The sequence below is a fragment of the Leuciscus leuciscus genome (assembly GCF_965113295.1).
Source record: "Leuciscus leuciscus genome assembly, chromosome: 15".
Lineage (NCBI taxonomy): Eukaryota > Metazoa > Chordata > Actinopteri > Cypriniformes > Leuciscidae > Leuciscus > Leuciscus leuciscus.
Genome location: NC_138739.1, coordinates 38607536 through 38634591, shown reverse-complemented (window position 1 = coordinate 38634591; position 27056 = coordinate 38607536). Strand labels below are relative to the sequence as shown.

At 36.2% G+C, this 27056-nt stretch overlaps 1 protein-coding gene across 3 annotated transcripts in view; it reads right to left on the bottom strand.

Moving 5' to 3' along the window:
- lcor (ligand dependent nuclear receptor corepressor) overlaps positions 1-26689 on the bottom strand; it is a 35525-nt gene extending 8836 nt beyond the window's left edge. Inside the window, exons 1-5 of one of the 3 annotated variants that reach the window (XM_082137850.1) lie at positions 26569-26689; positions 7112-7177; positions 3829-3908; positions 3191-3317; positions 222-551 (exon numbers count right to left, since the gene is read on the bottom strand). In XM_082137850.1, coding sequence (XP_081993976.1) covers positions 222-551; positions 3191-3317; positions 3829-3908; positions 7112-7177; positions 26569-26665 — 700 coding nt within the window. In that variant the 5' untranslated portion in view covers positions 26666-26689. Of the gene's footprint in view, positions 1-221; positions 552-3190; positions 3318-3828; positions 3909-7111; positions 7178-19768; positions 24231-26568 lie in introns of those variants that run through there. The other 2 variants (XM_082137851.1, XM_082137852.1) reach the window with 2 other exon arrangements.
- Between the last annotated feature and the right edge of the window lie 367 nt (positions 26690-27056).

The window sequence follows — 27056 nt, the reverse complement described above, 5'->3', positions numbered from 1 at the left end:
TACACACACATATATTATGGAAACACAAACTTTTATTTTGGATGCGATTAATTGTTGCCCAGCACTACTTTTTTTTTTTCAATTCTTCAATAGCCTAAATAAAGACTTAATTGATTTTTTTTTTGTTGAAAACATTAAATAAGTATGTTTGGACATTTAAAAAAGATACACATACATGTTAAGAAAACAGTTTTGGCAGCGATGACCGAAGCTGGCCTCACCTTGTTCGCTGGGTTCTGGCGTCTCTGGTTTCTTGATGGTGAGGTCCAGCGGGGAGTCCTGGTCTGCCATGAGGAGCTTGCTGAGGACGGGGTTCTGTGCGGAGGCAGCGGTGCCGGTGCCGGGAGCGGGTGTGGAGGCGTCCGGCTCCAGCGAGGGCGCTTTCGGCAGGCTTTGGTCCTTGGTGCCGTTGGGCTGGGACTGGGGTTGGGGTACGTCCTGAGTTGAGCTGGTTTTTGAGGTATATTCGGCAGCGAACTGTCGGATCATTCGCTGCATGATCTCACGAGCCACTAGAGGAATGTGGGGGTCTGTGAATCTTGGGAGGTCTGCTGAGAGAGATATACGGGATGCAATGAGACAATGAATGCATTTAGTGTATATATTACCTCAAGATATAGAGAAAGTAGCTTTAGCTATAAGATATACGTCTAGCCTCCAAATATTTTGATCACTCCAAGCTCACACTTTACACCAGTGTTTTTAGTATCATTGAGATGCTATATGCTATGTTTTTAATGATCTTTATTTTTACATTTTTAATTTTTGTTTTAATTTTAGTTCAAGTTTTTTTTTTTTTGTCTATATACACACACACAGATTTGAACAAGTCTCTTACGTATTTTGCAATATTGTTATTGAACAGCCAGGTGAACACGAACAAGATAAGTTAATTTTTGACTAAAAATACCTCTCTCTCATCAATATTTCTCTTTTATGAATTTTATATCTTATAACACTGCATCATCAAACTATTTCACAATGCGCTTGTTTACTGCCATTGTTCAAATCAAAGGCCCTGGATTCAGCAGACAAGGCTGTGAAAACATTTCCTACTGGGCAGTGAAGTTCTGCAGGCTTTCAGAAAGGGAAGACCGTTTCCGTAGAGTATAACACATCAAATACACACAGCACAAGGAAGGAAAACTTCCTGAAAACATTTGAAACCCTTATCTTGTACACATATGCGTATCGTATGCTGTTTACTGTAGCATGTGTGTGTGCATGTGTGATATAAGGGGTTGGGCAATGAAACGGAAACATTGGTTTTGTATTATTATAGTGTAGGGCCTCCTTTTGTGGCCGATAGAGCGTCAATTCGTCTTGGGAATGACTGATACAAGTCCTTCACAGCGGGATTCTGAGTGTTTTCTGACTCGCTCCTCCTAAATACCCTGAAATGTTTAGATCTGGTGAGTCTACAGGCCACGGGAGATGTTCAACTTAACTTTCATGTTCATCAAACCAATCAGTCACCAGTCTTGCTGTGTGTGTCGGTCCAATACACACAGCAAGACTGGTGACTGAATGGTTTGATGAAGGGGTGTAACGATACCCTCATGTCACGATTCGATACATATCACGATACTGAACTCACGATACGATATTATTGCGATACTCCAAGACTGATGATAAAAGGTTAACTTAGTATTAATTTAAGTATTATTAAGTATAAATTTAGTATTACATTGTGTGTGTAAATGAATAGGCTGATAAACCAAAGCACAGGACAACAGAGACACCAGAATAACAATATTCATGATTCTGAAGCTGAAAATACTGACTTATTTTAGACGAATATGCTTGTACTCTTTCACTGACTAGATATATTTAAAATAATATTGGCCACTTTTTACTGGTAACAAGACATTTGGCATCATCAGGACCCACACATATTCCCCCATTGTATTAGTATACATTATATTCAACATTATATATAGCAGTTTAATGTAGTACTGACACCAAAACTCGATTTTTATTTTGGGTCGAACTATACACAGTACATTTTGTCACTATTCACGATACAAATTGTTGCGTTTTTGTATTGCGATATATTGTGACACCCCTAGTATTGGTGCATTTGAACTCTGATTTGTCTCCCATTATGCTGTGTGGTTTGCAGTATTTTATGTACAGCTGTGCTATTGCTCGGCTAATTCAAACCAAATCAGTGAAGATTGGCCAACCAGGCCGTGCATATACAGGCATGAAACCTCCAAAAGTTTCAGTTTCATTGTCCAACCCCTGTGTATATATTATACAATAGTCAATATTTGACGTGGATCAAAAAAGTTCAGCAAAGTTGTCCTAAGACAAGAACGGGTATTGTTCAAAATGAATGTATAACTTTGATGAAAGGTGTTGATCCACTTCAAATGTTGACTACTGTATATTGTAATTGATTTAAAGAGGACCTATTATGCCCTTTTTCAAGACTTTTTTTGTTTGTGTATTTTGTTTTTGGGCTCTACTAGAATAGGTTTCATGCATGAATGATAAAAAAAACGCAACATTTTTCTCATATTCTCCATTGTTGCAGCTCCTCTTTTCCCAGTCTGTCAGTAACGCTCTGTTTAGTTCCTGTCTCTATGAAGCCCCGCCTTCTGAAAAGCACAGTGTGCTCTGATTGGTCGGCTGGAGCAGTGTGTTGTGATTGGCTAAGCGCTTCAAGCGTGTTTGGGAAATGTCCCGCCCCTAATTACCATAATCGCCAGTTTTAACACACTACTAACTAACTCAACCAGGCCTCGTCTCTTTATTTTGCGGATGGATATGGGCGGGAATGATTTAAATGAGGAATATTGTGACTTTTTTGTTCCTGGAGGCGTTTCAGAAACACTGACACTGATATTTTGCACTGATATACTGACTTTTCAGAGCTTTTTCGTGCTCAAACAGACACATTTAACACTAAAAGAAGGTTGAACATGTAAAAAGAATAATAGGTCCTCTTTAAATTGAGTTGAAGGGTTTGTTTTAACTAATTGTCAATTATTTCAAAATTGATTTTTGCAATGTTATCATTATTTGGGGTTATTTTAAAAGGATAGAATTTTAGTTCTCCACCGTAATTGCCTTTGGAAAAGAAAAAACACACAATTCAACTACAATTAACATTGATCATACCATTAAAATGGGAAAAGTGTCTTTACACAGTCTTCAACTGTTCAGCGTGTGAAGCTTGTCTTACCCTTTCTATAGAAGACAACATTGAGGAAATCCTCTGCTTGCTTCTCAAGTTTGTTAATATTGGACTGATCCTGCTTGAAGCTGTCCGCTTCTGATAACACTTGGTTGTTCAAACCAACCAAATTTTCCTAGAGAGAAAATACAATGAGAGACTAAATTAATTAAATAAAAAAAAAGCTAATTAAAAGCAAAAGCAATCATATTAGAAACTTCATTAACAAATGAATTGCACTCAGAAAAATTCACTTTTCACCTGAAAAATGGATGTGAATACAAACACAGTAATGCCGTTTACTTTCAGAGAAAGAAAAAACATGATTTGAGGTTTTTTTATAGAGAAAATCTTCCTTTACAGTGTATCTGTCACATCTGAAGATCATATCTTAAACACTAAAAGAGTTAAATTAATAATAATGTATAAACATTCCTGAGAGCGTTAATGAGCATCTCTCCTGTTTTTCTTTTTATTCAACGCCAATGACCCAGCTACTACAGATACTATATATATATATATATATATATATATATATAAAGTGCTGTATGGTTGAAAACATAGCATGACTCAAGGTGAAATGTGACATTGCTAATGCATTGTTTGTGGAAATACATAGATAAGAAAATAAGAGCGAGATTAATTACCTTCACTTTTTCACGTCTTAAGCAGCAAAAGAGACAATTTTCATTAAACGACCAATCTGACACACCCTCAGGCTCACAATCTGAAGGAGAACAAGACATGGTGTTAGTGAAGTGCTATCCTTTTACATACAAACACTGAAAACACTTTGCAACTAATGACAACATGTTGGCCCAATTATAATTATTAATTATAATGCATATGAAAAAATTATATACTGTGGGTTTTTTCCTGCACTGACAATTTTTCAGTAGCAACCCAAACCATATTTTGGTCCATACTATGTTTTTTTTTATATTAAAGTATTAAAAAGAATGAAACTTTGAGAAAACCTGACACTATAGAGGTTTAAGCTCAGAAGTCAGAAGATATTTAGTAAGCATAATTCAATTAAATGCGCAACAAGTGAACTTTTCTTCTCTAATTTCAGTGTGTTGAGTGTCAGACTCGTAGTTGTAAAGGAGTAAGAACTAAAACGCAGTCTTTATAATAACACACAAACTAAAACGCTGAAGAATAGCGAACGCAATCACGTAAACTTAGATGAAACTGAAACAGAACCTTCTGACAAAGCAAAACAAAGTAAAACAAATAATAATGGTCATATGAGTCGTATTTAACTATATATTTTTTTTTTACTAGTAATTGATTTAAAAATATTGGTAACACTTTAGTTTAGGGTCCAATTCTCACTGTAAACTAGTTGCTTATTAGCATGCATATTACTAGGATATTGGCTGTTTATTAGTACTTATAAAGCACATATTCATGCCTTATTCTGCATGACCATATTCTACATCCCTTAATCCACTAATACCTAAACTTAACAACCTTACTAACTATTAATAAGCAGTAATTAGGAGTTTACTGAGGCAAAAGTCAAAGTTAATAGTTAATAGTGAGAATTGGACCCTAATCTAAAGTGTGACCAAACTATTAATTAAATTAAATCACATGGAAGACTGCAGTGATCTGATGTATTGGTGAACATTGACAGGAATCATGTGCAAAAAAATAAAAATGGCCCATTAATTTCTAAGGGTTCAAAAGAGGGGGTGGAAAATGGTCATGCGAAACTAAATTACAATGGTTTTTGGTGTAAGAAACCTTGACTACCATAAGTGGGCCTGGGGGGGGGGGCCCTTATATGACCCCTTTAAATATGCTTCTTTGTTATGATCCTTGGCAGATTATGTTTTCAACGCTGTGTCTGATCATAGCCGCTAGCTGACAATCACATGAAAAGGTCATTCTGCTTATTTTTAGGAGTTGCCGTCTCTTGACCGACTGACTGCAAAGTAACCCAAGAGGGGACAGTCTAGACTACTCCATGTGTGACAGGTAAATTAAACAAATTATGTGTTATAATAAGGATTATTTAATAGTGAAGAAGAACAGAGAACGGTTTATTAAATTAAGACAAAAGGATAACTAAAAAAACAAATGCTGTGTCATCTGTCTCAAGCAATCAAACAATCTCTCATTACCAAAGAACATGAAGAGCCAGAACTAAACTGTACTGATCTGGGTATGAATAGTTGTTTTCTTACTGTGGTTGCCAGTAACAGCAAAAGATAAACAGAAATGTCCTTAAAATTATCAAAGACGAAATATATTTATCAATGGACATTTATTAATATGAAATGTTATTGCAAAAATACGCATTTTTCTTAATAAATAATTGCCAGCATATTTTAAAACTTGGAGAAAAAGGTCATATTTGGCATAGAAAATTCTGTGTGAAGGTAATTGGCACTTCAAGTGCTGCAAAAAAAGAACATCAAAGCCATGTTTATATTTCATGCTCATTCATGACATTTTTTATAAAAATTTAGCTAGCTTAATATGATTTGATGGGTTTAGGCTCATGAATGGTTCTATTGAGCGAACAACTAAAGTAGTTATACCTTTAGAAACAGACAGTTTGAACATTTTCTGGTTGACAAGCTAATGTGCAATTAGATCGTTGCGTTTTATTTTGTGAATTTACAAAATGACTAAAGGTCTTAAAATAGAGCCCTGAGGCACTCCAGAACAAAAGGAGACATTTTTCAACAGCAATTTTGTTTAAGTGGACAAAAAACCTCTTTAAACGGTTTCATTATTTAAAGTGCAGTACAAAAGATTTGTCCGTCGAGCAGTGGAGGCATAAAACTACCAAAACAATGTTCCTCCGAGAGTAATTTGCAATTACGCGAGTTGGGATTTGGACTTTTCAGCGTGAATGAATTTGATGGTTTGAATTAGGGCTGTGCAACGATTAAAAGTTTGTGTTTACATAATATATGTGTGTGTATTGTGTATAATCATTTTGTATATACACATATGCATGTATATATTTAAGAAAAATTTCTTATTTATATATAATATAAATTATATATAAATATATATACAGTAAATGCATGCAAATGTTTCTCAAATATATACATGCATGTGTGTGCATTTACATCGATTTATATAGACTAAATAGTTATACACAGTACACATACATATATTATGTAAACACAAACTTTTATTTTGGATGCGATTAATCATTGCACAGCCCTAGTTTGACGCCTACTCGTATATCTGTGGTTACAACCATTCATTTTATCAGAGTGAATGTCACGAATGACGTCAAACCTCCAATAACTTAAGAACTCTACAAATCTCTCTCTCTCTCTTTTAGCTGCTCCCATCACCACAGTGGAACATCTGTACATTTATTCTGCATGTTTTAGTCCAGATTTCCTTCCTAACTTCACTAAATCTCGGATTATGTATTATGTTTAAAGCATTCTGAGACTAAAATAACACTTTAAACATTTCTGGAATAAACCGGCCAACTTCTTTGTCTCCCAAAGGCTAATTTTATTGCTAGCACTGTGCGTACCCTTGAACACACTATTTTTGAACACAACACTTTCGCAGTTTAAAAAAAAAAAATTACAGGTTGATTGCAAATTATGCACAATATCGTTTTTAATTTAATGTCATATTTAGTTTTGAACATGCTCTTCACTGACGCTATTGTTTCTTTGGTAACCTACAGTGGAACAAACAGTCATAGTTGGAAAAAACTTAAGAGGCAAAATTGTTAGTTGTGGCCAAATGTTTTTTAAATGTAATAATTCATATTTTTTATGGATTTTTTATACATTTTCATGATTTATAATTTAAGGTTAGGAACATGGCTAATATAAGAAAATCTGAACAAGTCAAATTTGTTCTTCTTTTACAACATTCGAAACTAAAAGTTATCGTTATTTTAATCTTCACCACCATCATATAAATTGCAACACTGACCTTGAAAGAAGGTAAGATCTTTTACGAGTCCTGGTCCAAACAGCCCCTCCAAAATGCTTTCAAACCCTGTGAAGAAGACAAAGGTAACATTCTTATTAGCTATATGTGTGGACTTTAAGTACAAATCACATGTCCACCCACGTCTACCCCCACACAAGCACAAACCGCTTTCAATTTTATGAACTAAATCAATGCTTTGCCAATTTAATCCTGCCACTCAATTTAATTAACTGAAAATACTGGATCTACGGAGTAGTTGCATGAATACACTCTGATGAAGCCGGCTAAAATAGGGAATACAAAAAAAATAAAAAAAGATCAGTATTATTCTGGGTAAATGTCTATAGAAGTGATTTTGTACAAGCTTTGGAAATCTTACAAAGGAACCAGATGCGATGCAGACAATATCTGAACACAATGTCAACTCCTAAATGAAGAACTGCCACCAAAAATCTCTAAAAAAAGGTTTAAGCAAATTAATACAGCCATCATAATGAAATAATTAACATTGTCAAAATAACATTTCTGTGCATTTTTCTAGTCTAAACCGTACCGTACACTTAAACTTGAATGTATGGCATTTTCTTGAGTTAAGGCAAAAAAACCATACTGTTCAATGACGTCCTTAAAGCTATGCTGTCACAATGATTAAGAAGAACATGATCACAAGTGTTTGTCCTTCAGGGGAGACCGCCGTCTTTCTGACAGAAACAGAAACAGAAACAGCCAGACTTAGTTAGTGTGATTCACTATTCATCAGCCGTTCCCACTGCCGTTATAAAGCATGCATACCAAATTGTTGCTTCTACAAAGGAGGCTTTGAAAACAAAAACGAGCACTTCAAAGACTTCTAACATTGTAGTCCATTAAATGCACCGCATTAATGCTAAAACTGCAGCGCTTTTCCAACTCTAGTGGATAATTGCATTGGTAGGTACACAGTGATCAAGCACTGGATGTAGAATGCAAAGATATTTGTGATTAAGGAAAAAAAAAAATTTTATATAGAGAGATTTTTTTGTGTGATTACATTTCACAAACATTTACACATTTTTGCCATACATCATTTTTTGCCCAAAATCAACTGATACAGAGTTATATTGCTTGTGAAAGTCAGTGTAGTTGTTCATATGATGTGTAGTTACAGATACACATTATAAGTTATATTGTAATCAAGAGTATTTAATAAAAAATAAAAAAAGATGAATGGACTGTGATGCCAAATTTCTTTTCTATATTTTTATTTAATACATATTTTGGATAAAATTGTAACACTTTACAATAAGGTTTCATTAGTTAACTAGATTAGTGAACATGCACTAAGAATAAACAATACTTCAACAGCATTTATTAATCTTAGTTAATGTTAATTTCAACATTTACTCATATTATAAAAATCAAAAGTTGTGTTTGATAATGCAGTGTGAACTAACATTAACAAACAATGAACATCTGTATTTTTATTAACTAATATTAACAAAGATTAATAAATACTGTAACAAATGTATTGTCCATTGTTAGTTCATGTTAGCTAATACATGTTAAGACCTTATTAAGTGTTACCGATAAAATAATGAGCGATGCAAGATGAGCCATTTTCCTGGAAGAAAAAGACTGTACATTTTATATGTATCTGCTAAAAGCCAATTTTGTCAACAATTCAAGAACCTCAAAGCTGACACACATGGACCACAAAACTAACGTTTTACTTCATGGAGTGTTTGATGGGGAAAAGTGTTTGGGAAAAAAAACTGATAAGCAAATAAAAAAAATCTAAAATAATTTACAAATGTCACAAACAAAATGTATACATATATATATGTGTGTGTGTGTGTGTGTGTGTGTGTGTGTGTGTGTGTGTGTGTGTGTGTGTGTGTGTGTGTGTGTGTGTGTGTGTGTGTGTGTGTGTGTGTGTGTGTGTGTGTGTAAAAATTGAGCCTAAAATGTAATCCTTACGCAAGTTGGTTTGCAAGAAGTATTTTGTATTATCATAAGTCTTGGTATAATACTTCATACAGGCCTTTTGCATTTTGTATGAAGGACAACTGTGTGGGATATCGACATAGAGCGACTCAGTCAAGCCAACAAAACTAACATTCATTCACTACATGACCCTAAATCGCCATGAGCAAATGAAGAATGCATTCCATACACACACAACAGCAAAACCAGGGCGGGGAAATGTCCCATTGAGGGGTGCGTGAACGAACAGAAACAAGCCAATCAATTTGACACCAGGGGAGGGTCACGTCAGCAGCTTTTTGTTCGAACTTCCTGGTGACCATTAATAGTCTATATATAGTGTAGTGGATGAATGAATAATTTACTTTCACTGGGCAACAAGCAACCATGTATCTAACCAGTAGATAAGATCGATATATCGTACAGAGTCTGAGTTCTGCGGATGGTTGAAGGACAACGTTTCTAAGATGTACGTCTTGAGCAAGCTTTCCACACAAGCTAACTGTTCAATCTTTAATTGAATTTAATTGAACATAGATGCATATGTGTAATCTATATTGAGGACAGATTGGAAGGCTCAGTTACTGTAAAAAAAACAAAAACAATCATGCTTTTACCTCTAATGCTGAAATTAGTCTAAACACAATCAACATGGAGGCTATGTTTCTAAATCCATGAACTACATTAGGGTTTATTTTATCTACTAAAATTCCTATTATATTATCCCCTTAAAATGTGTGTGTACATATATATGATCATATGATCATTTTTATCAAGCTTGTATATTTAAGTTCAGTAATTTCACTTAAATGACAATGAAAATTACCTATTAATTGTCATTTAAGTGAAATTACTGAACTTAAACATACAAGCTTGATAAAAATGATCATTCTAGAAGAAAATTTCAGATGGCACTAAGAGGCTTTTGCATATGAACTCTTCATATATATATATATATACGAGTAAGAGAAAGAAGTTTATGGGATCGAACCGGATGTGACAACGTCTCCGAGCAAAGTTTGAGATTTAGCATTAGCATTATTTTTATCTGTGGCGACAGCAAGTCGATTTGGAGATTTTCACACGTTGGACCGAGTACCGAACCCTGAGGCACACCGATTGACATTTGGCCCCTTTGAAATGAACTTGGATATTAACTGCTTCTGAATGAATATTACAATAATTTGTTAATATTTTGGCTTCATATATGTTGCTAAAAATGTACCTTAACATTTTTTGTTTTATTTAAAAAAAATCAAATTGATTGCCATTTCATGCTTAAAATATAGACTTTCCTAAAGGCTTGAGCTGTTGTCAATATCCTCCAGACTTCCTCTGTAACATTTTAAGGAACTAAGCACCACCCAAGAGATCAATATCATCTTACATTAAGACTGAGGGGGGAAATATCTTTTTCTCTCCGGGGATGGCAATACCTTCATTAAATCATTAAAATCAGCATATTAGAGACGGTGCACGCTTGCCTCCCCGTGGTTTATCTTAACCCTAAATTAAGCCAACTCCCTCCCCCCAATCCTTAACATCCTCCATTCACAGAAGGTAGAAAGGGGGTTGGGTTTGTTCTTTCAGGGGAAATCTGTGTCAACTACAACCATCTCTATCTGGTAGAGCCATTCCCTGAGACGGATGGTACACAAAAAAAGTCAGCAGCGTGACAGCCAGGTCAAAGGAAAACTAAACAAACCAGTGTGTCGAAGCAAAATTAACTGAGTTTTCAAGACGATATAATGACAAACACACACCTCCATCAAGACACATTAATCTCGGTTAGATCTAATGGTTAGTCCCAGCAGAAACATCTCCGATGGGAAGAGTAGATTGTTAGATTTCAACATATACATCGGAAGAGGATGTCACCCTTTATCCGGCCCCAAGCAGTTCAAAAGACAAAAAAACACACCAAAATATGATCCCAATCCTGCCCTCAACTTCATTCTTCAGTCCACTGTTGTGTTTAAAGAGTAGTTTCTCCGCATTTATCCAATTTCACTCCAAGCTTATTCAAATTGGGGAGGGGTGGAGGAAAATGGGTCATTTCTCTTTGTTTGGTTAAGGAGTTAACCCACTAAAAAAAAGCCGCAGTGTTTGAGAAAGCAATCCCAAATCTGCGAAGAACCTGCCATTGTGACCCTGACGGCTATTCTATACGTTTAAAAAAAAAAAAAAAAAAAGCAGCAACATTTTCCCTGTGACAGGAATCTGCCGGATGAATTCAGTGTGGCGGCGCGCAGGAGTCACGCAGCGCAGTTCAACGATCCTGTTGGGGCCAATGATTTATTCAGTGCGCCATGTGCCAAAAGCAGAACGTCTAATTAATTATCCAATTATTTAATTATCCGACTGAAGGCCACTGAAATGATTAGGATTTCAATTGTAAAACGCAAGCTTGATATCTTTTATTATTCCTTTGACACATTCATAAAAATAAATGAAATCAATTTTTAATGTGCTCTAATTTTCAAGCACCAAGAAATATAGCTAGAATACTATAGAGTTAATCTAAAGTCATTTTGATAGGTCCCACTATCTTTAATACACCTTTTCAATATATTATACAAAACACATATCTAAATAGTGTGAGCCTCAAAGCCCGCTGGGAACGCTGGTTATTAGAAATATGAAAAGAAGCATCAAGGTATGATAACATCCACTCGTTTGTCCCAACAAAAAACTATATATATATAAAAAAAAAAAAAATACAAGCCAGAGACATCAATACAAGTACTACACAAGTTTTATCACTTCAAGCTCAAACATATGGAAGCTTATTTCCGCCACGTAATAAAAAAAAAAAAAAAAAATTGCCACTTTTTATCTCACAAATCTTCAAATTCAGTAAATTCTTCTTACTGTCAAGGTATCCATTATGTAAATATATATGAAAATATATTACAATATATTCTAAGATTTATTTATAAATAAAATGAATATTCATAGTTTTTTTATATTACATTTATATTTTTTCAGCAAGTTAATAGATAAACAAAAGACTCAAATTAAATCATTTTAAAAGTAATCAATTTCACATCTATTTTCACATTCTTTACTAACAGAATATAAATTCACAAATCATTATCCTGGACGCAGAGACACTTTGCTCACAAAAAGCGAGCGCTTTTCAAACGCTTATGTTTTATTCAGCGTTTAAGACGCTCATATTTTTAGTGAAGTGGAACAGATGTTGGGGTAACGAAGATGACCTTCGGCTGCTTATGCTGCAGCTGGACGGGTTCACCCTTGAGAGAGTGGATTTCTGCTCTCGTCTCAATCACCTGCGAAGGTGTACGGCGAGCAAATACAAACCAACGCCGAGTGAATAGCGCAGATATCTCATGCGACTGCTGTTGGTGTCTACGTTATATCAATAGACTCAATTCTCTATTCTCATACAGGAAAGTGCTTTATAGGGTTTTCTACGCTTCAATTCACACGTTCTGCCAGAGTCAATTAACTTCAACTCCAAATAAACTGTAAACACCAACATAAAAGCATTGCTCACAGATGACCTTGTGTCAAATGCTTTGAAAACCTGTAGTATTTCTTTGGCTCCAAAAAACAAAAAAAAACACAGAATTCAAAACATAGACCTTTCCTTGCTTTTTAATGTTTGGCCTTCGTTTTTAATGAGATTACAGGAAATAAAACCTTTTTGGCTAAACAAAAACTAAAAAATCTTTGAAATCGCGAAATCTTTGCCCCTTTATATAATGTTTACCACATGAAAGTGGGAAAAAACGACAGTAAATGAAGGGAAGAGACACGTTGAAAGCCGGATTTGAACCTCAAGAGTCCGCGTGAGCATCACAGCTCAGCGCCATTAACCACTTCGCCACGGCTTTAGGTGCGACCTTAATGTTTCGTTTTGTTCGTTCAAGAACTGCAAACCTCTAAAAACCTGTTTTCTTTCATCGCAGAAGCTTAAATAAAAGAGTGCCACATCACCTGCGTGAGATTAATGTTATAAATAAGCGCAACGCTACTGCCATTTTGCCTGCCTTCACCATTTAATGCCCTCTATCCCCGTATTTCATACACAGACATCAAACTAATTAATTTGAAAGACCGCTGAAAAAGCTAATTATGAGGTCGCAAGGTGCACATACTTTATTAATAAAGAGAGGACGGGAAAAAAAGGGAAGTTTATGGAGGCAGACCGGCTTTTCTCAGACGTGTGCTTCCTAACCTCAGGGCGTAAAAGAAGGTTTTCACACGTTGCTTAGTGACACTGGGCGAGATCGCTATATACTTCTCTTAATTAGCCTTTCCTCCATCCCTTTGTCTCCTGCTGCCTGTCAGTCATCTTTTTTGGACTATATATATATATATATAAAACATGTTTGGATTGCGATTGAAAACTTGCTTTTAAAAACTCTTAAAAAGGCTTTTGAATTCTAAAGGACACGCATGGTATAAAAGGGAGGATTGAATCAGGAAATCTACCCCCATCATTCATACGGGGTCTTTGTTTGCAGATGAATGACTAATTATGATCCTCAAATGATGTGTTGAGCATCTGATGAAGTTAGAAAAGTATTTATAACACGCTGGCCGTAACTGCGAGTTCCTGGAGAATGCCGTAGGTCTACTGCAGATGAAGGGCGCTAGGTTAAAGGGAAGGTAAATGAATGTTAAACGGTTGCATACAATGGAGATTAAAGCATGACTAATATGAGTTTTTTAAAAACGATACTCTGAGATCAAGGTGGAAGATGGTAGATATAATGCTGATTATATATAATATAATACAAGTGAATGACAGCAAATTAGATCCTCGCATTTATTAAGGACTCAGTGAGGTTTAGACTTTTTCTTCACTACAAATATATTTTAATTAGCATTCTGAGCTTTAGCTGTTAAACAGCTCTGTCTGTTTTGTAAAGACAACAACTCGAACGGATGCCTGACCGCCTCAAGGCCAAGATCTATCAGATCATTGTTCGCCCTGTGAAACACGAACAGGCTCTGCGTGTTATGGAGATGCGGACGGGCTAAAGCGACGGGACCACGTAGCGAACGAAGACGTCAGGGAACGGTTGGGCGTCGCCCCAATCTAGGAGAAGCTGGTCGCTAAGCTAGTCGTGACTGTTTCCCAAAACTGTATTGTCGCAAATTGGTCGTCCACTCCAGCCACGTTGGTTAATGACGTCACGCAGGTGGTGGAGTAATAACTACTTTTAATGAATCTGTTTAAGATCGAATGCTAGATTTTTTGCTATAAGTTACGGACATGGCATCTGACTATCTCTCATTTTTCTCAGTTATTTTGCTTTATTTCCAGATTCAATCATAGACTTGTTCTTACATACTAGAGCACGTTCGCACATGCGCACTCTTTAAAAATGGTGCTTTAAATCTCTTGACAAACTAAAAGACATAAATGACATTTGTATGTATTCTAAATTAAAGACACAGGTTGTCCTGAATGTCATCTTGCTTATTTTGCTAAAGATCAGGATTTCTTAAGTCCACATGTCATGCAAACTAGAAACTCTGCTTCTAACCACAGCTCGAGAGCTGTCGTTCAAACCACACAACTTTGCGATGCTGTTTGCGAATGTTCGTTAGAAAGAAGGTTTCGGGAAACACCGACTCGTTGAACTATGCTGATGACGACGGAACTTGCGAACATAGTTGGCTAACGATGCTTTCGGGAAACACACCCCTGGTCTTTTGACTGATAAGTAGGAGTGTAGGGTTTACGAATGCCCAGAGCCGTTTATTGGGTGCTACGAATGTCTATCAAATGCGCCTGTACGTAGCTCATAGCCAATCGTTTCAATTATACCAGATGACGTATGTAGAGCGAGAGAAATTCGACGAGGAAGAAGACGATGGCGGAAGAAGACTAAACTACTTAGAAGGCTTCATCGAAAGGTAACTTCGCGTCTGCTGCCATGTTGGATCCATAGATATAAACAAACTGCTTCGGTGTGTCGTATAGACGTCGTCATCGTCTTGCTGCTCCCTCCCCGTTCTGTGATTGGTCCCCTCGCTGAGGCGAAAATCTGGTCCATGGTTTCCAGGCTGCCTAGCAGCGTGAATAAAACCGCGCTGCGCTCAAGGCAGCATGGGGAAACCCAGGCTAACTTGAGGTCAGGAATCGGATACTTGTTATAAAGACGACTTGCACGCTGTTTTCTGCATGTGTAACTATTGGGCAACTCTTAAAGTGACAGCAGCCTAATATTCCTGCTGCCGTCTCTATAACAACACTAATCAAATAACAAAAGACAAAGAGAAAATTCACTCGTTCTTGACTGAATAACTTTTGCAACTATATTTGTAATGTATATTTTATTTATAAAGTGCAGTGTTATTTTACATTTGATTACAGTTTCTGTACCCGAATACATGGAAATCTTAAAACACTGTTTATTTCAATCGTATCTTTGTTCAGTTGTATCTATTTGTCGCAAATCCTTGAAATTTATATTAAAATATGAAGGCTAGTTGTTTTTCTTTGGTATTTTTAAACCACAGGCAAACGTTCCTTGCGCAAGTTGTTCTTTAGCCTGTTGGTTGTTTTTTTTTACCTTATTGGAATTTAAATTAGGAATCGATAAGAAACGTAATCGATAAGCAGAATTGAAATCGTAATCGTTAAAATTCAAACGATACCCAACTCTAGGTATTTGCCCCGAACCGTACATCGGATCGTACATCGGTTCGGTACATGCAGTCACACGACGAATACATTCATTACAGGTGATCCACACTCCAATCCAGAAGGGGGCGACGCTGTTCTCTACCAGTAAAAAGCACAGAAGAAGAAGAGACGATCGCTCGATGTTGTTTACATCTCTCAACCAGTGTTGTATCAATAAAACAACTTGAGAATAATATCTCACGTAGCATTACATTTACCTCAGAGATTTGCAGGTCAGTCCGAAAGATAAATTAACTCTAGAGAGAAGCATTTCGTATATATGCACTATATTAACCTATACATTATATTCACTTAACCTGTTATTAATGTCTTGATTATTTAATGTATGTTTAAATAAATATGTCATGAAAACAAGTTATGATAGCCACTGAGTAAATGATTAAATTTCAAAAATTGATTAGAAAATTTACTTTATAATTAGATTTAGAAGTTAACGCAAAACATCTATTTTACATTTCTGCATTTTTGGCAGACACTTTTATCCAAAGCGACTTGCATTGCATTTCAAGGTACACGTTTACATTCTTATCAGCTCTGCCTTATGTGCAATTAAGTGTTGATTATTATATATCTAAAAATAAATAGCAGCTAAATTTAATAATTTGGGCTCTGTTGTTAATTGTAACCTTTAATATTATAGTAATTTGTAATTAAGGGCTCCCCATATAGTTGACAGCATTAGCTAAAATAGATTTTTTTTTATCCTTAAGAAAATGTATTATAATATAATTTATTTTAAACACATTTACACATTTGTATAAAAAATTTTTTAAAAACAGTTTCACCCAAAACTTTTTACAAACAGAAAATTCATCAGAATTGACAGTTTTCAGGCAAGAATCGAAAAATTGTCATATGACAGGCAATAATACATGACTAATAATAATATAAACGCACTATCCAGAAAATATAATGCCCATTGCTGTACCCCATCTTGGCTCAATTCACTAAATAAAAACTTCAGCATTTGTCACTTTTGTTAACACTCTCAAAAATATGCAAATTAATGCAACATTTTAAGTATCAAAGCAACAGCCAAATTTAGACAACAAATATTACTTGATACCCCTGGAGACTAGAATCTAAATAAAGTAAAAAGGCAGTAAATAAATAAATATTATTCAAAAATATATTCAAATCTTGTTTGGATTGTTAAATGTCTAAATAATAATAATAATAAGTCTAACCTAGTAAGAAACACTATGAAGATCATAAAGATAAAGGATAAAAGAAGACTTCGCCGTCTTGTCCTATTACCTGAAATACATTGCTTTTCCAGCAACAACAACAAATAAATAACTAAATAAAAAAATAAAAAAACAGAACATTCCTGGTACATGTTAGTGCACAAAACTCTGAGTAAACACACTCAAACGCTTCCTGCATCAGCTATTTTATTTTCCCTTGTCCAATTCCAGCAAGAACATTGCAAGTGCAGAAGTGTTATTTGGAGAGGAGGTTAAACAAAGTCATTCGGGCCCCTCTTGACCTAGATCGTGTGTTTGAATTCGAGTGCGGGAAAACTGTACACCCGCAGATGTGCTTTGAGGGAACGGCCCATCAAATTTAACCCATCAGGACATCGGCCTTCTATGACAGGACCTTTTAGGTCATCAAGCCCCAATTGCAGGGAATGTACATCTCGTACATGCACCAGTTGTCATAAAAACGAACTATTGGCTACGAAAGGCAATTTTAAGCTTTTGATGGTGGTGATTAGTGTCAAAAGCAATGTTTACTTGGCCATTAAGTACCAAATGTGAAGCATTAGGTTAGAGTAGATGTGGATTTAAGTCCAGTGCAGAGCAGGTTATTTATAGGGTTAAGTGTTCACCAAAAAACAAAACAAATGTGATGTAGAATAACGCCTTTTTTTCTTCTTCAAAAAGCCGTCATTTTTTAAAGGATACTTCATGTTTGCAAGGCGTTGTTGGTTATTTTCACGACTAGCACGTCAAACTGATGTGGCGATCTCCATGTAAACCCACAGAACATCTGCAGCACATTTAAAAATATATATTTCTTTGACAGAATTCATTTTTTCTGTAAAAAAAAACGATGTTATTTTTATAGCCTAAGGACAATCTGAGAATGAAAGCACTTACAAAAAAGGCATGGCCTTCATCGTGTGTGTATTACATTGCCGCTATTTTGCACCTGGACCTTGAATCAATAATATCCTTCTATCTGTTCATTTAATAGGGTTGACTGATATAACAAAAATGTATCTATTTTTCAGGGGTTTTTTTCATATATTTTATATTATATTGTATAAATACGATTAATTTCAACCATGCAGTCAATGTTGCCAAGTATGTTCAAAATGTTTCAAAGACATCAGAGAACATGTATCCACTGTTTGCCAGTGTGATAATTCGACAATACACGAGTGAAAGGAAAACTTCATCTCTCAAGTCAACATACAATGCAGGAGATGCGATACTCCATTCAAAAGCACTCGTTCCCACAAATCAATCTGTCTTGAATCCTCCAGGCCTCTCCCTGGACAAATCAAAAAACTACACACAATGCACAATTCAGAAAATGGTTGGTAAAAAAAATAGGATTTAAAAAAAGATTTTTCCCAATAATGCCCCAAAATTAACCAGCGTTAAGATTTACCAAGAAACTGTCAAACTACCATGAAAATATCACAATTCAACCAAACAGCAATATATATATATATATATATCCAGGTCTATTGCTTTGTGTTTCTCATTTCTCATTTATGAGAAACACAAAACAACTCAAACTTCAGCAAAATAACATCACTTCGTACTCCCTATATCTGCTTAAATGCTATTCTAGGTTATATGGGTTTTAATGAGATTTAATCTAGCTTTGAAGAAAAAAAAAAAAAAACGGACAAAAAGTAATAACTTCGCTGGAGAGATAATGCGTTCCACTAAATGATTTTTAATCAGAACTGTGTGGAAAAATCCCCAAACATTTGAGAATATTAAAATAACCAAAAAAGAAATCGTTTTATAATAATAATAATAATAATTCAGGATAGTAAACACGTGATTTTACTTTTCTAATTAGTGCCAGCTACTGAACAATGGGATTCACAATTAATCCTCATTTAATAGCAAAAAGACCCTGAAGACAATAGTCATCAGATCACCAGAGTATAAAATCATCTCTATTCGAGAGGAGGGAGGGAGGGGGGGGGGGGGGGGGCGTGTAATTGATATGAGATTTCAGCCGGCTCTTTTCATATGATTTTCACATGGATTCTTGCGCTATGAGATACAAAAGAAATCCTTCACGTGTTGGAATCCAGATGGATGTAGGAGAAAATGAATGATGCAAACATAAAGCTCAGGGATGGGCAGAACTACACACTTGTAAACTCTAATAAAAGGTGGGTTGTGTGTGTAAAAAATTAATTAATTGTATGTTTTGGATTCACCTTTGTGCTTTAAACGGGACGAACTTTTCCGAGAGAGTTTTACAGGATGCAAATGTAAGTATTGGTGCAAAATATTTTTCACAAAAAAACTCACTAATCGACAAGTACTTTGTCTGATCAATCGACCATCGCAACCCATCCCTAATAACAGCTAATCATAACCCCAAAATACATGAAAATACTTAACCGACCGTAAAACTATTAAGCAATGTTAATGTTAAACAATGACACAAGAAACATTAACAGTGGCTTTTACTTCATGATAGAGTGACTTTTGTTCACATTTGGTTCAATATATTTGCAGGATAGCATCTAAATGAAATATATCTTAAGTATTCAAAATTTTAACCACAAAATCTGGGATAAAAAAGAAAAGTCACTCACATGCATGCGAAATATCCATCAAATAACTGCAATAAGAAAACCAGTTTTGGAAAATGTATAAATGTCTTTGTGTACAACATTTCACTAGTATGTTACAGTAAGATTTAAACTACTTTGCTAAAAGTGAAGCTAAAATGTTTTTAGCGTTTAGGAATTGTACCACCATTGTAAACCTGAAAACTAGGCTGAATGGTTTTCATTTGTTTGCCACTGAAACCTGCGTCAGCATGCCAACAGTTCCCTGAAAACATTAGGCAGCAAAAATAATGTCAAAATTCCTTCAACCCTCACCCTAATCTAAACTCATTCCCAACACGGCAAGTGTTCAGGGGGTTTAATGGATAACAACCACAGAGTGTCACATGAGAAGTAGACAAGAAAAAAAAAAACATGTAAACCATATGGCAGATTTTTGACACACTTGAATTTACAGGGAGTTGTTTAGCTAAAGGCTAAAATGAACTTCAGCACAGAAAGAGGAAGAGTGAAGATTTTGCTTATCTTGTCTTTTACGGTTACTGGATATCAAAAAGAAACACTCCCAAAGTTCTTGCGCAAGAGGCTGTTAAAGAAGGTTTCATTTTATCAAATCAAAGGACTCGCTTATACCTAGAATCTTTGAGGAATTTAGGGGAAAACCTGCCTTGAGAGAACAAATGTGTTCAAAACACACAGGTTTTATTTCACAATTATTGTTCATTTTGCATCCGACATCCAAAATACCAACTGATCCACTTAAAGGCACAGTGTGTAAGTTTCGCCGCCAGAGCGTTATTATTCGCTTATTCGAAACAATAACAAAGGCGTAGCTTGATGACGCCGTGAATGAGCGCGGGATCATGGGAGTTGTCGTCTTCACCTTCACAGCCAATGAAAAATAAACAGAAATCGTGTTCATGCATGAGCTAATGAATAAAAGTTTTTACTAACGTTACTGTGGTATGAAGCCGGGCCGTGGGACATTTTACGCTGCCGTTTTTATTATGCTTATATGCTAACCTGGTAATCCAGAGTTCTCGCGAGAGCACAAGTTGAATTTGCTCAGCGAGTGACTCTGGTGTTGAGTAATGATGCTCATTAAATATGCCCCTCGATCTGAGCTGCACCAATCACATCGGGTTATCTGATATAGGCGGGCCAGAGGCGAGATGACGACAGCGCTGTGACGTCGAAGTCATTAGTAAACATTGCGAGATGGCTATGGATGAACACCAGTTGTTTGAAACGGCTTCGGCCGCTACAATGAACGAGTTAGACTTGGCTTTTTATCTAAAAGAGGAACAGAAGACGCCGCTCGAATCGTTCCTTTACAAGAAGGACGTTTTTGCTGTTTTGACGACCGGATACGGCAAGAGTCTAATCTACCAGTTAGCTCCGCTGGTAGCTAAGCGTATGGGGCTTGTTGTGATTGGTCGTAGTGTTATCCAATTGCGGGCAGTGAGATTTTCGAATGCACGCTTGGTGCCGCCCCTCGAGCTGGACGATTTTCATTAGTCGACGCCAGACCATTAATCTTTCAGATTTAGGTCTGGATTTCCAGGCTACTTAATATGCCGTAGTCGGCCGTTCCTTTCGTTTTGTTGGTCATGTTTATTTTACGATTAATGTCTGCCTCCCGAACTTGAATTCTGTTACAGTTACGTTTGATCACTTAAATTCACATTATTTTATGTAATTCTAATGAAAGTGCTGAATTATTACTCATACTGGCCATTTTATTTGACAAATTAAAATTGTGGAGTAACGCAGCGGTGTTTGACTTGGTCAAAACAATCATACTAAAACACATTTGAGTGTGTTGAAAGTTGTTATAACACTATTGTGTTGAGCTATAAATCAATGATTAGTTTTCCGTCAATTAATGTATCCGAACAGTTGCTATAAAAAACAATATTTATTAAAGCGTCTTTGGTGCTTCCATGATTACAACGGAAGTAAAAGTGAAAATCTAGGGTAATGCGGAAATGACATCAATGTTACACTGGTTAAAACTGCTGATTTCTATGGATTTAAACATTGTTGGAAACATGAGATAATTTAAGTATAAGTAAAAAAAAAAAACATAACACTGTTCTAGTGGTTTTTGGATATTTTAATCCAAAAATCTTACATATTGTGCCTTTAATCCAAAAATCACTATGTACATGGACACACACACAAAAAAAGAACAGGATTTGCATGAAATGAGGAGTCAGAAAAGTCAGAATTGGGATAAAGTACGGATTTAATCTAGATGCCCTTTGACAGAATGAGAATCCCTGGGGTTTTAAAGGAAATAATAATGGAAACAGACTTCCCAGATGTCAAAATACTTAGGCACAGAAGCCTGGCATATTTAAGATCCGAACTGTTGAGAAAAATCCAGTGGAAAAACCAAAAGTATTATCTCTGTGGGAGTGTAGTGCTAGTACATTTAAAGTAGTTTACATGGTTTAGTGAAACCCTGACAGCTTCAAAGCTGTGATGGAAACTGCAGCTGTAAACTCGATAATCATGAAGAATCAATGTTTTAGTTCCTTAGCTGCGCCACTGTAAAATAATCACAGTTGCTATTGTGATTATAAACCGGCTTCTCCAATGGTGCGAACAAAACACGTCTTTCATTTGGTCATCTAAACTTAAGTGCAATGAAACCTATATTTCACTGAATAAAATACTAAATGCAGCTTTATGGAGCATAACTATTACAAAAAATGTAATAAAAAATTCCATCCCGTATTTTCCCAATATGCAGCTTCTCAACATTCCCACTGAGAAAAAGATCCATACACAATTCAGATGACAATTTTTTTTTTTAAATCAATTTAAAATGCTGTTGATTTTCAGCGGTGGTCAAAACGTATGCAACTTGAATCAATGCACCTTCTTGCAGCCTACATACCAATTAAATCTGCTGGAAACTGTCGTCAAATAGCTCCAGACGCTTCTTTAACAACCTCTTCAGTTGGGGGTGGATGTTCAAGAGCTGCTAGAAACGGTTTTTACGGTCTAGCTAGAAAAATAAAGGTATGAAGTCGCTCTCAATATGTGCCACCAAAACCAAAATGCACGAATATCAACCAATAATACATTTGAGAAGAACTACAGGAACTTGTTAAAGCACTATATTATCTATCTAATATGGACTAGACCAAAACTGGAGACTAAGGCATTGATAAAATGTCAAAGGAATATCCAAAATAGCCCTATATTTGAGAGAAACGTTGCAAGAATCATAATTGGCCATAAGGTTGTTGCTGATCTTTGATGAAAAGAGAGGAAAGGGAAGCTTTCGAGGAGAGAGAGAGAGGGGGAGGTAGATGATGACTAGAGATAAAAATAAAAAGTGACATTTTTCCTGATGGTAATGGTTCTCACAGCAAGCAGCTTTGACCTTCAGTTTTGTTTGAATTTGTGACGCTCTCGAGCATGACACCAAATGTGTGCCGACAAATTCACACAGAAAGAGGTCCGGAAAGCCGGGAAAGCCGAGGTTAGGTTTGGCACTGGAGCGTCGGGTCCACGTACGGATCAACTTGTTTGCAGGGGGGGGGTGAAAATAAACAGCAGATGGAATAAATTTGGCTTATTAAAACACAGGCACCTTAACCAAATGAAACATCCATCCATAACACCCCAAATCCTATTCAGGGGTCTCATAATAGACTGTTACTTAAAGTAAATGAAAATTAATGACAAGGAATGGCACTGAAACTGAAATGCTCATCATAAAATTAATGTAAATAACAGTTATGAGTTAATGAATATGATGATAAATTCAATGTTGGTCATTTTTTGTCAATTATTATGAATTTATTAACATTTTTAATCAGGTTATTAACCATTTTAGGCAATCAGTCCTTTAAGGATTCCATCAGTTTTGAGAACCACTGCTGTTCCCATAATGCAAGGCTGTATTAAAAGTTACCAGCAACATACAGGAAAAGCTATAGCCTGTAGGAAACATAATAGTCCATGTTACATTACCGAGGGCGATTCAGTATCAGACTACAAATAGAAACGGAAAGAGAAATGTATGACAAAATATGATACTGACGGTCCAAATTCACCATCAAACTAATTAGCTTGCAATAATAAAAAATGTGTTTCTGAACGTTGCAACTTCTATCAGTGCTGGAATGCTGGACAAGTGTATTAACAACAATAGAGTTTGGATTTTGGAACTTTGACCCTGCAACAAAAAGTTTGAGGGAATGATTTATGATGCTCCCTAAAGCGTTATCAACAGAGCTTCGGGAGAAACATCTCGTCATGAAGGTGTGAATCAACTTTTACACACTTGTAGATTTCAGAAATACGGTGGGAGATTAATGGCTTTGGTTACTTTTTAAAAACACACATGATAAAGCTAAGCTCTCGTTATGAATTCACTGCAAATTTTCAATAGGCTAAGCCCAAAATATTTAGCCTAGATGTCCTCAAAATGTACTTGGAATTAATCTCTTATGATGGACAGAATAACTACACAGCACAAGATACAAGAAGCAACCAATCTTTAAGCCTTAAACACAGCAATTATATTTAAAATAGAGTTCCCACACAATAATAATTTTTCCATAACATATTCATTTGTGATTACTAGAAAGATTTTATTTTAAATTCATAGAGATTGTACTCTCAAAGAAACAATCTTATACAATGTAATATTTTTGAGCAGAATATAACAGGAAAAATTATAACAGGAAATTCTCATGATTTGTAAGGTAATAATTAAAGGGATAGTTCACCCAAAAATGAAAATGATCCCATAATTTCCTCACCCTCGAGCCATCCTAGGTGTATATGACTTTATTATTTCAGCCAAACACAATCAGAGCTATATTAAAAAATATCCTGGCTCTTCCAAGCTTTATACTGTAATGGAAGCAACGTCTGAGATTTTGAAGCTCCAAAAAAGCGCATCCATCCATCATAAAAGTAATATTCTTTATTCTTTATTAACCCTCTGACTCCAATTAAGGCGTTCTGAAGCACAGCCATGCGTTTTTGTAAGAAAAATATAATCACTGGCTTTCGGTAACACTTCCGCGTTCGTTAATACGTCACGCGTCGGGTCAGAGGTCATTCTTCCGCCGGAACTAGACTCACGTACGGCCGTTACCAGAAGCCAGCGATTATAGTTTATAAAGTTATAAATATGGATATCTTTCTTACAAAAACCGCATGGCTGTGCTTCAGAAGGCCTTTATTAACCACCTGACGGCGTGTGGATTACTTTTATGATGGATGGATACACTTTTTCGGCCTTTAAAATATCTTCTACCATTCACTCCCATTATAAAGCTTGGAAGAGCCAGGATATTACTTAATATAACTCTGATAATGTTTGGCTGAAAGAAGAAAGTCATACACACCTAGGATGGCTTGAGGGTAAGGAAATCATTTTTGGATGAACCAACCCTTTAATGGCTCACTGCCAAATATCTTTCATATTTCAGAACAGAAGAGCAATGAATCCAACCAACATAACCTCAGTGCCTTGATACTTCCTGAAACAGGCATTTTGATACAGATTGGGAGTGTTTTCCTCATATCATGAGATGATAACTAAGCAGGTTTCACTGACACATGCCATGTTCGATAATAAAACACATCCTAGTCATTTTAAACACAGAAGTGTATCATATTTGATATGATGTAGAGCATGTTGAGCAAACAGAAGAGCAAAGTTCACAATAAAAGCTTTACCATTCATAGAGATCCACATATGTGACATCTAAAATGTATTTGAGGCATGTGTCATATCTTAAGCAACATTATAATCAGACTTTGTGCGGTTCGCTATGTCGTTGAAATATCTACATTGTTTTGGTTGATAAAGAATGACCAACATTTACTCAAAAGCTGCAGTTAACAGATGCCAAAAGCCAAGGGGTTTCTGTCTGACATTAAAAGGGAGATTAACACAAATCTAGGGTTGAAAACGAGGAAACCTCGAGGTTAAGACTCAATAGATAATCTCCCAATAACATCAGATACGGCGATTTAAAAGGATTAAACACAGCTAATGAAACATTACATGTAACGGGGGAGGGGCGGGAAACCAATATTTTCCATCATATTTTTGGAAATGAGAAAAAAATATGAGTAAATAACACTTTGAAACGGGACTCGTGGGTTCCTAAAAACCAAATAATGTTGTTGTTTGCGCGACATTTTGGCTACACTGGCAAGTCTCGTGCACGGACAAAGCGAGCAATCGATTAACCAAAAAAACACATCAAAACAGACTCAAATATCAGCGCGTATACATTCGCCAAAAAATCGTCAGATTAAGATCAAAGCGTTATATTAAAATGCTCAGGATAGCAAGAATTGGTCTTGACAAGGCCGCGATAACAACTATGCAATATGCGCAGTGTCATTTTCTTTGTCAACCCCCCACCTTCCCCTAAAATACAAAATTATTTTCTGACATTTCCCCATTGCAGCAAAGCGCGCTCCCCCAGCGCCGATGATTTGAGGGAAGGGAGGACGCGCGCGCGCGCGCAGCAGCAGCATGACAGTGGGGCGGGGACGCGCATAGCCCTCCCCCAACCCCAAATAATACAGTAGCCTACAATAAAACAGGGAGCGCGCACACTGGCAAAAGGAACGCATTTGATTGGTCAATGCACAATTCTCTCTGTACACGTAACACGCCCTGCTTACAATAAATAAACATCGCCCAAATTTTCTTAAAAAAATAATAACTTAAAGAAATAACGTCGGGGGCAAAAACGATAACTATTACACAGTGGAATAAAAACAAATGTGCACTTGACACACATTATTGCTCATATTACGGCCGCATAACTAAACTCATAACTGCGATTTTTTTTTTTTTTTTTTGATAAGGTCCAGCGGGTGGTGAGCGGCTATGAGAAAAAATCGTTGCGAGACAAAAAAAAACGCTTCGCTCGCCGCTATAGGCAATAGATTTCCACCAGTCCCCTACACCAAATATACACATTTACGGAACGTGAAGCTGTTCTGGACAATTCTGCATGTTAGGTTAAACGAGCTTACCTACACAGTGAATGAGTTTATGCCGCCACGAATCAAGTTCCTGCCGAAAGCCGCGCCTCTCGATCGTGCATTGCTGCCTTCTGCACAGACTCGCCATTTTCTATCGGCCCCTCCCGCGGGCGCGCACCTTCTACTGGGAGCTTCCCAGAGTCGACGTCATCAGCCCCTCTCTCGCTCTCTCTCTCTCGCTCTCTCTCTCTCTCTCTCTGTGGGAAGGGCTGGAGGGGGGGGTCTTCGCTGCTGCAGCACTCTTCTGTTCTGACATGTCCCTCCCACATCCAAATCTTATTCAGCCTATGCCGAAGCTTTACATTTTGCTATAGCGTGTTTTTTTCTGAAAATAATTCAGATGACTTCGTTTAAAAATAGTCTGTTATCGTATGTTAATACTTATATGATCCTTGTCATTTATATTGTGTATTTCATATGTTGATAAATAATATATAAAACAATAAAAATACATTGTAATTATTTTAATAATATATACT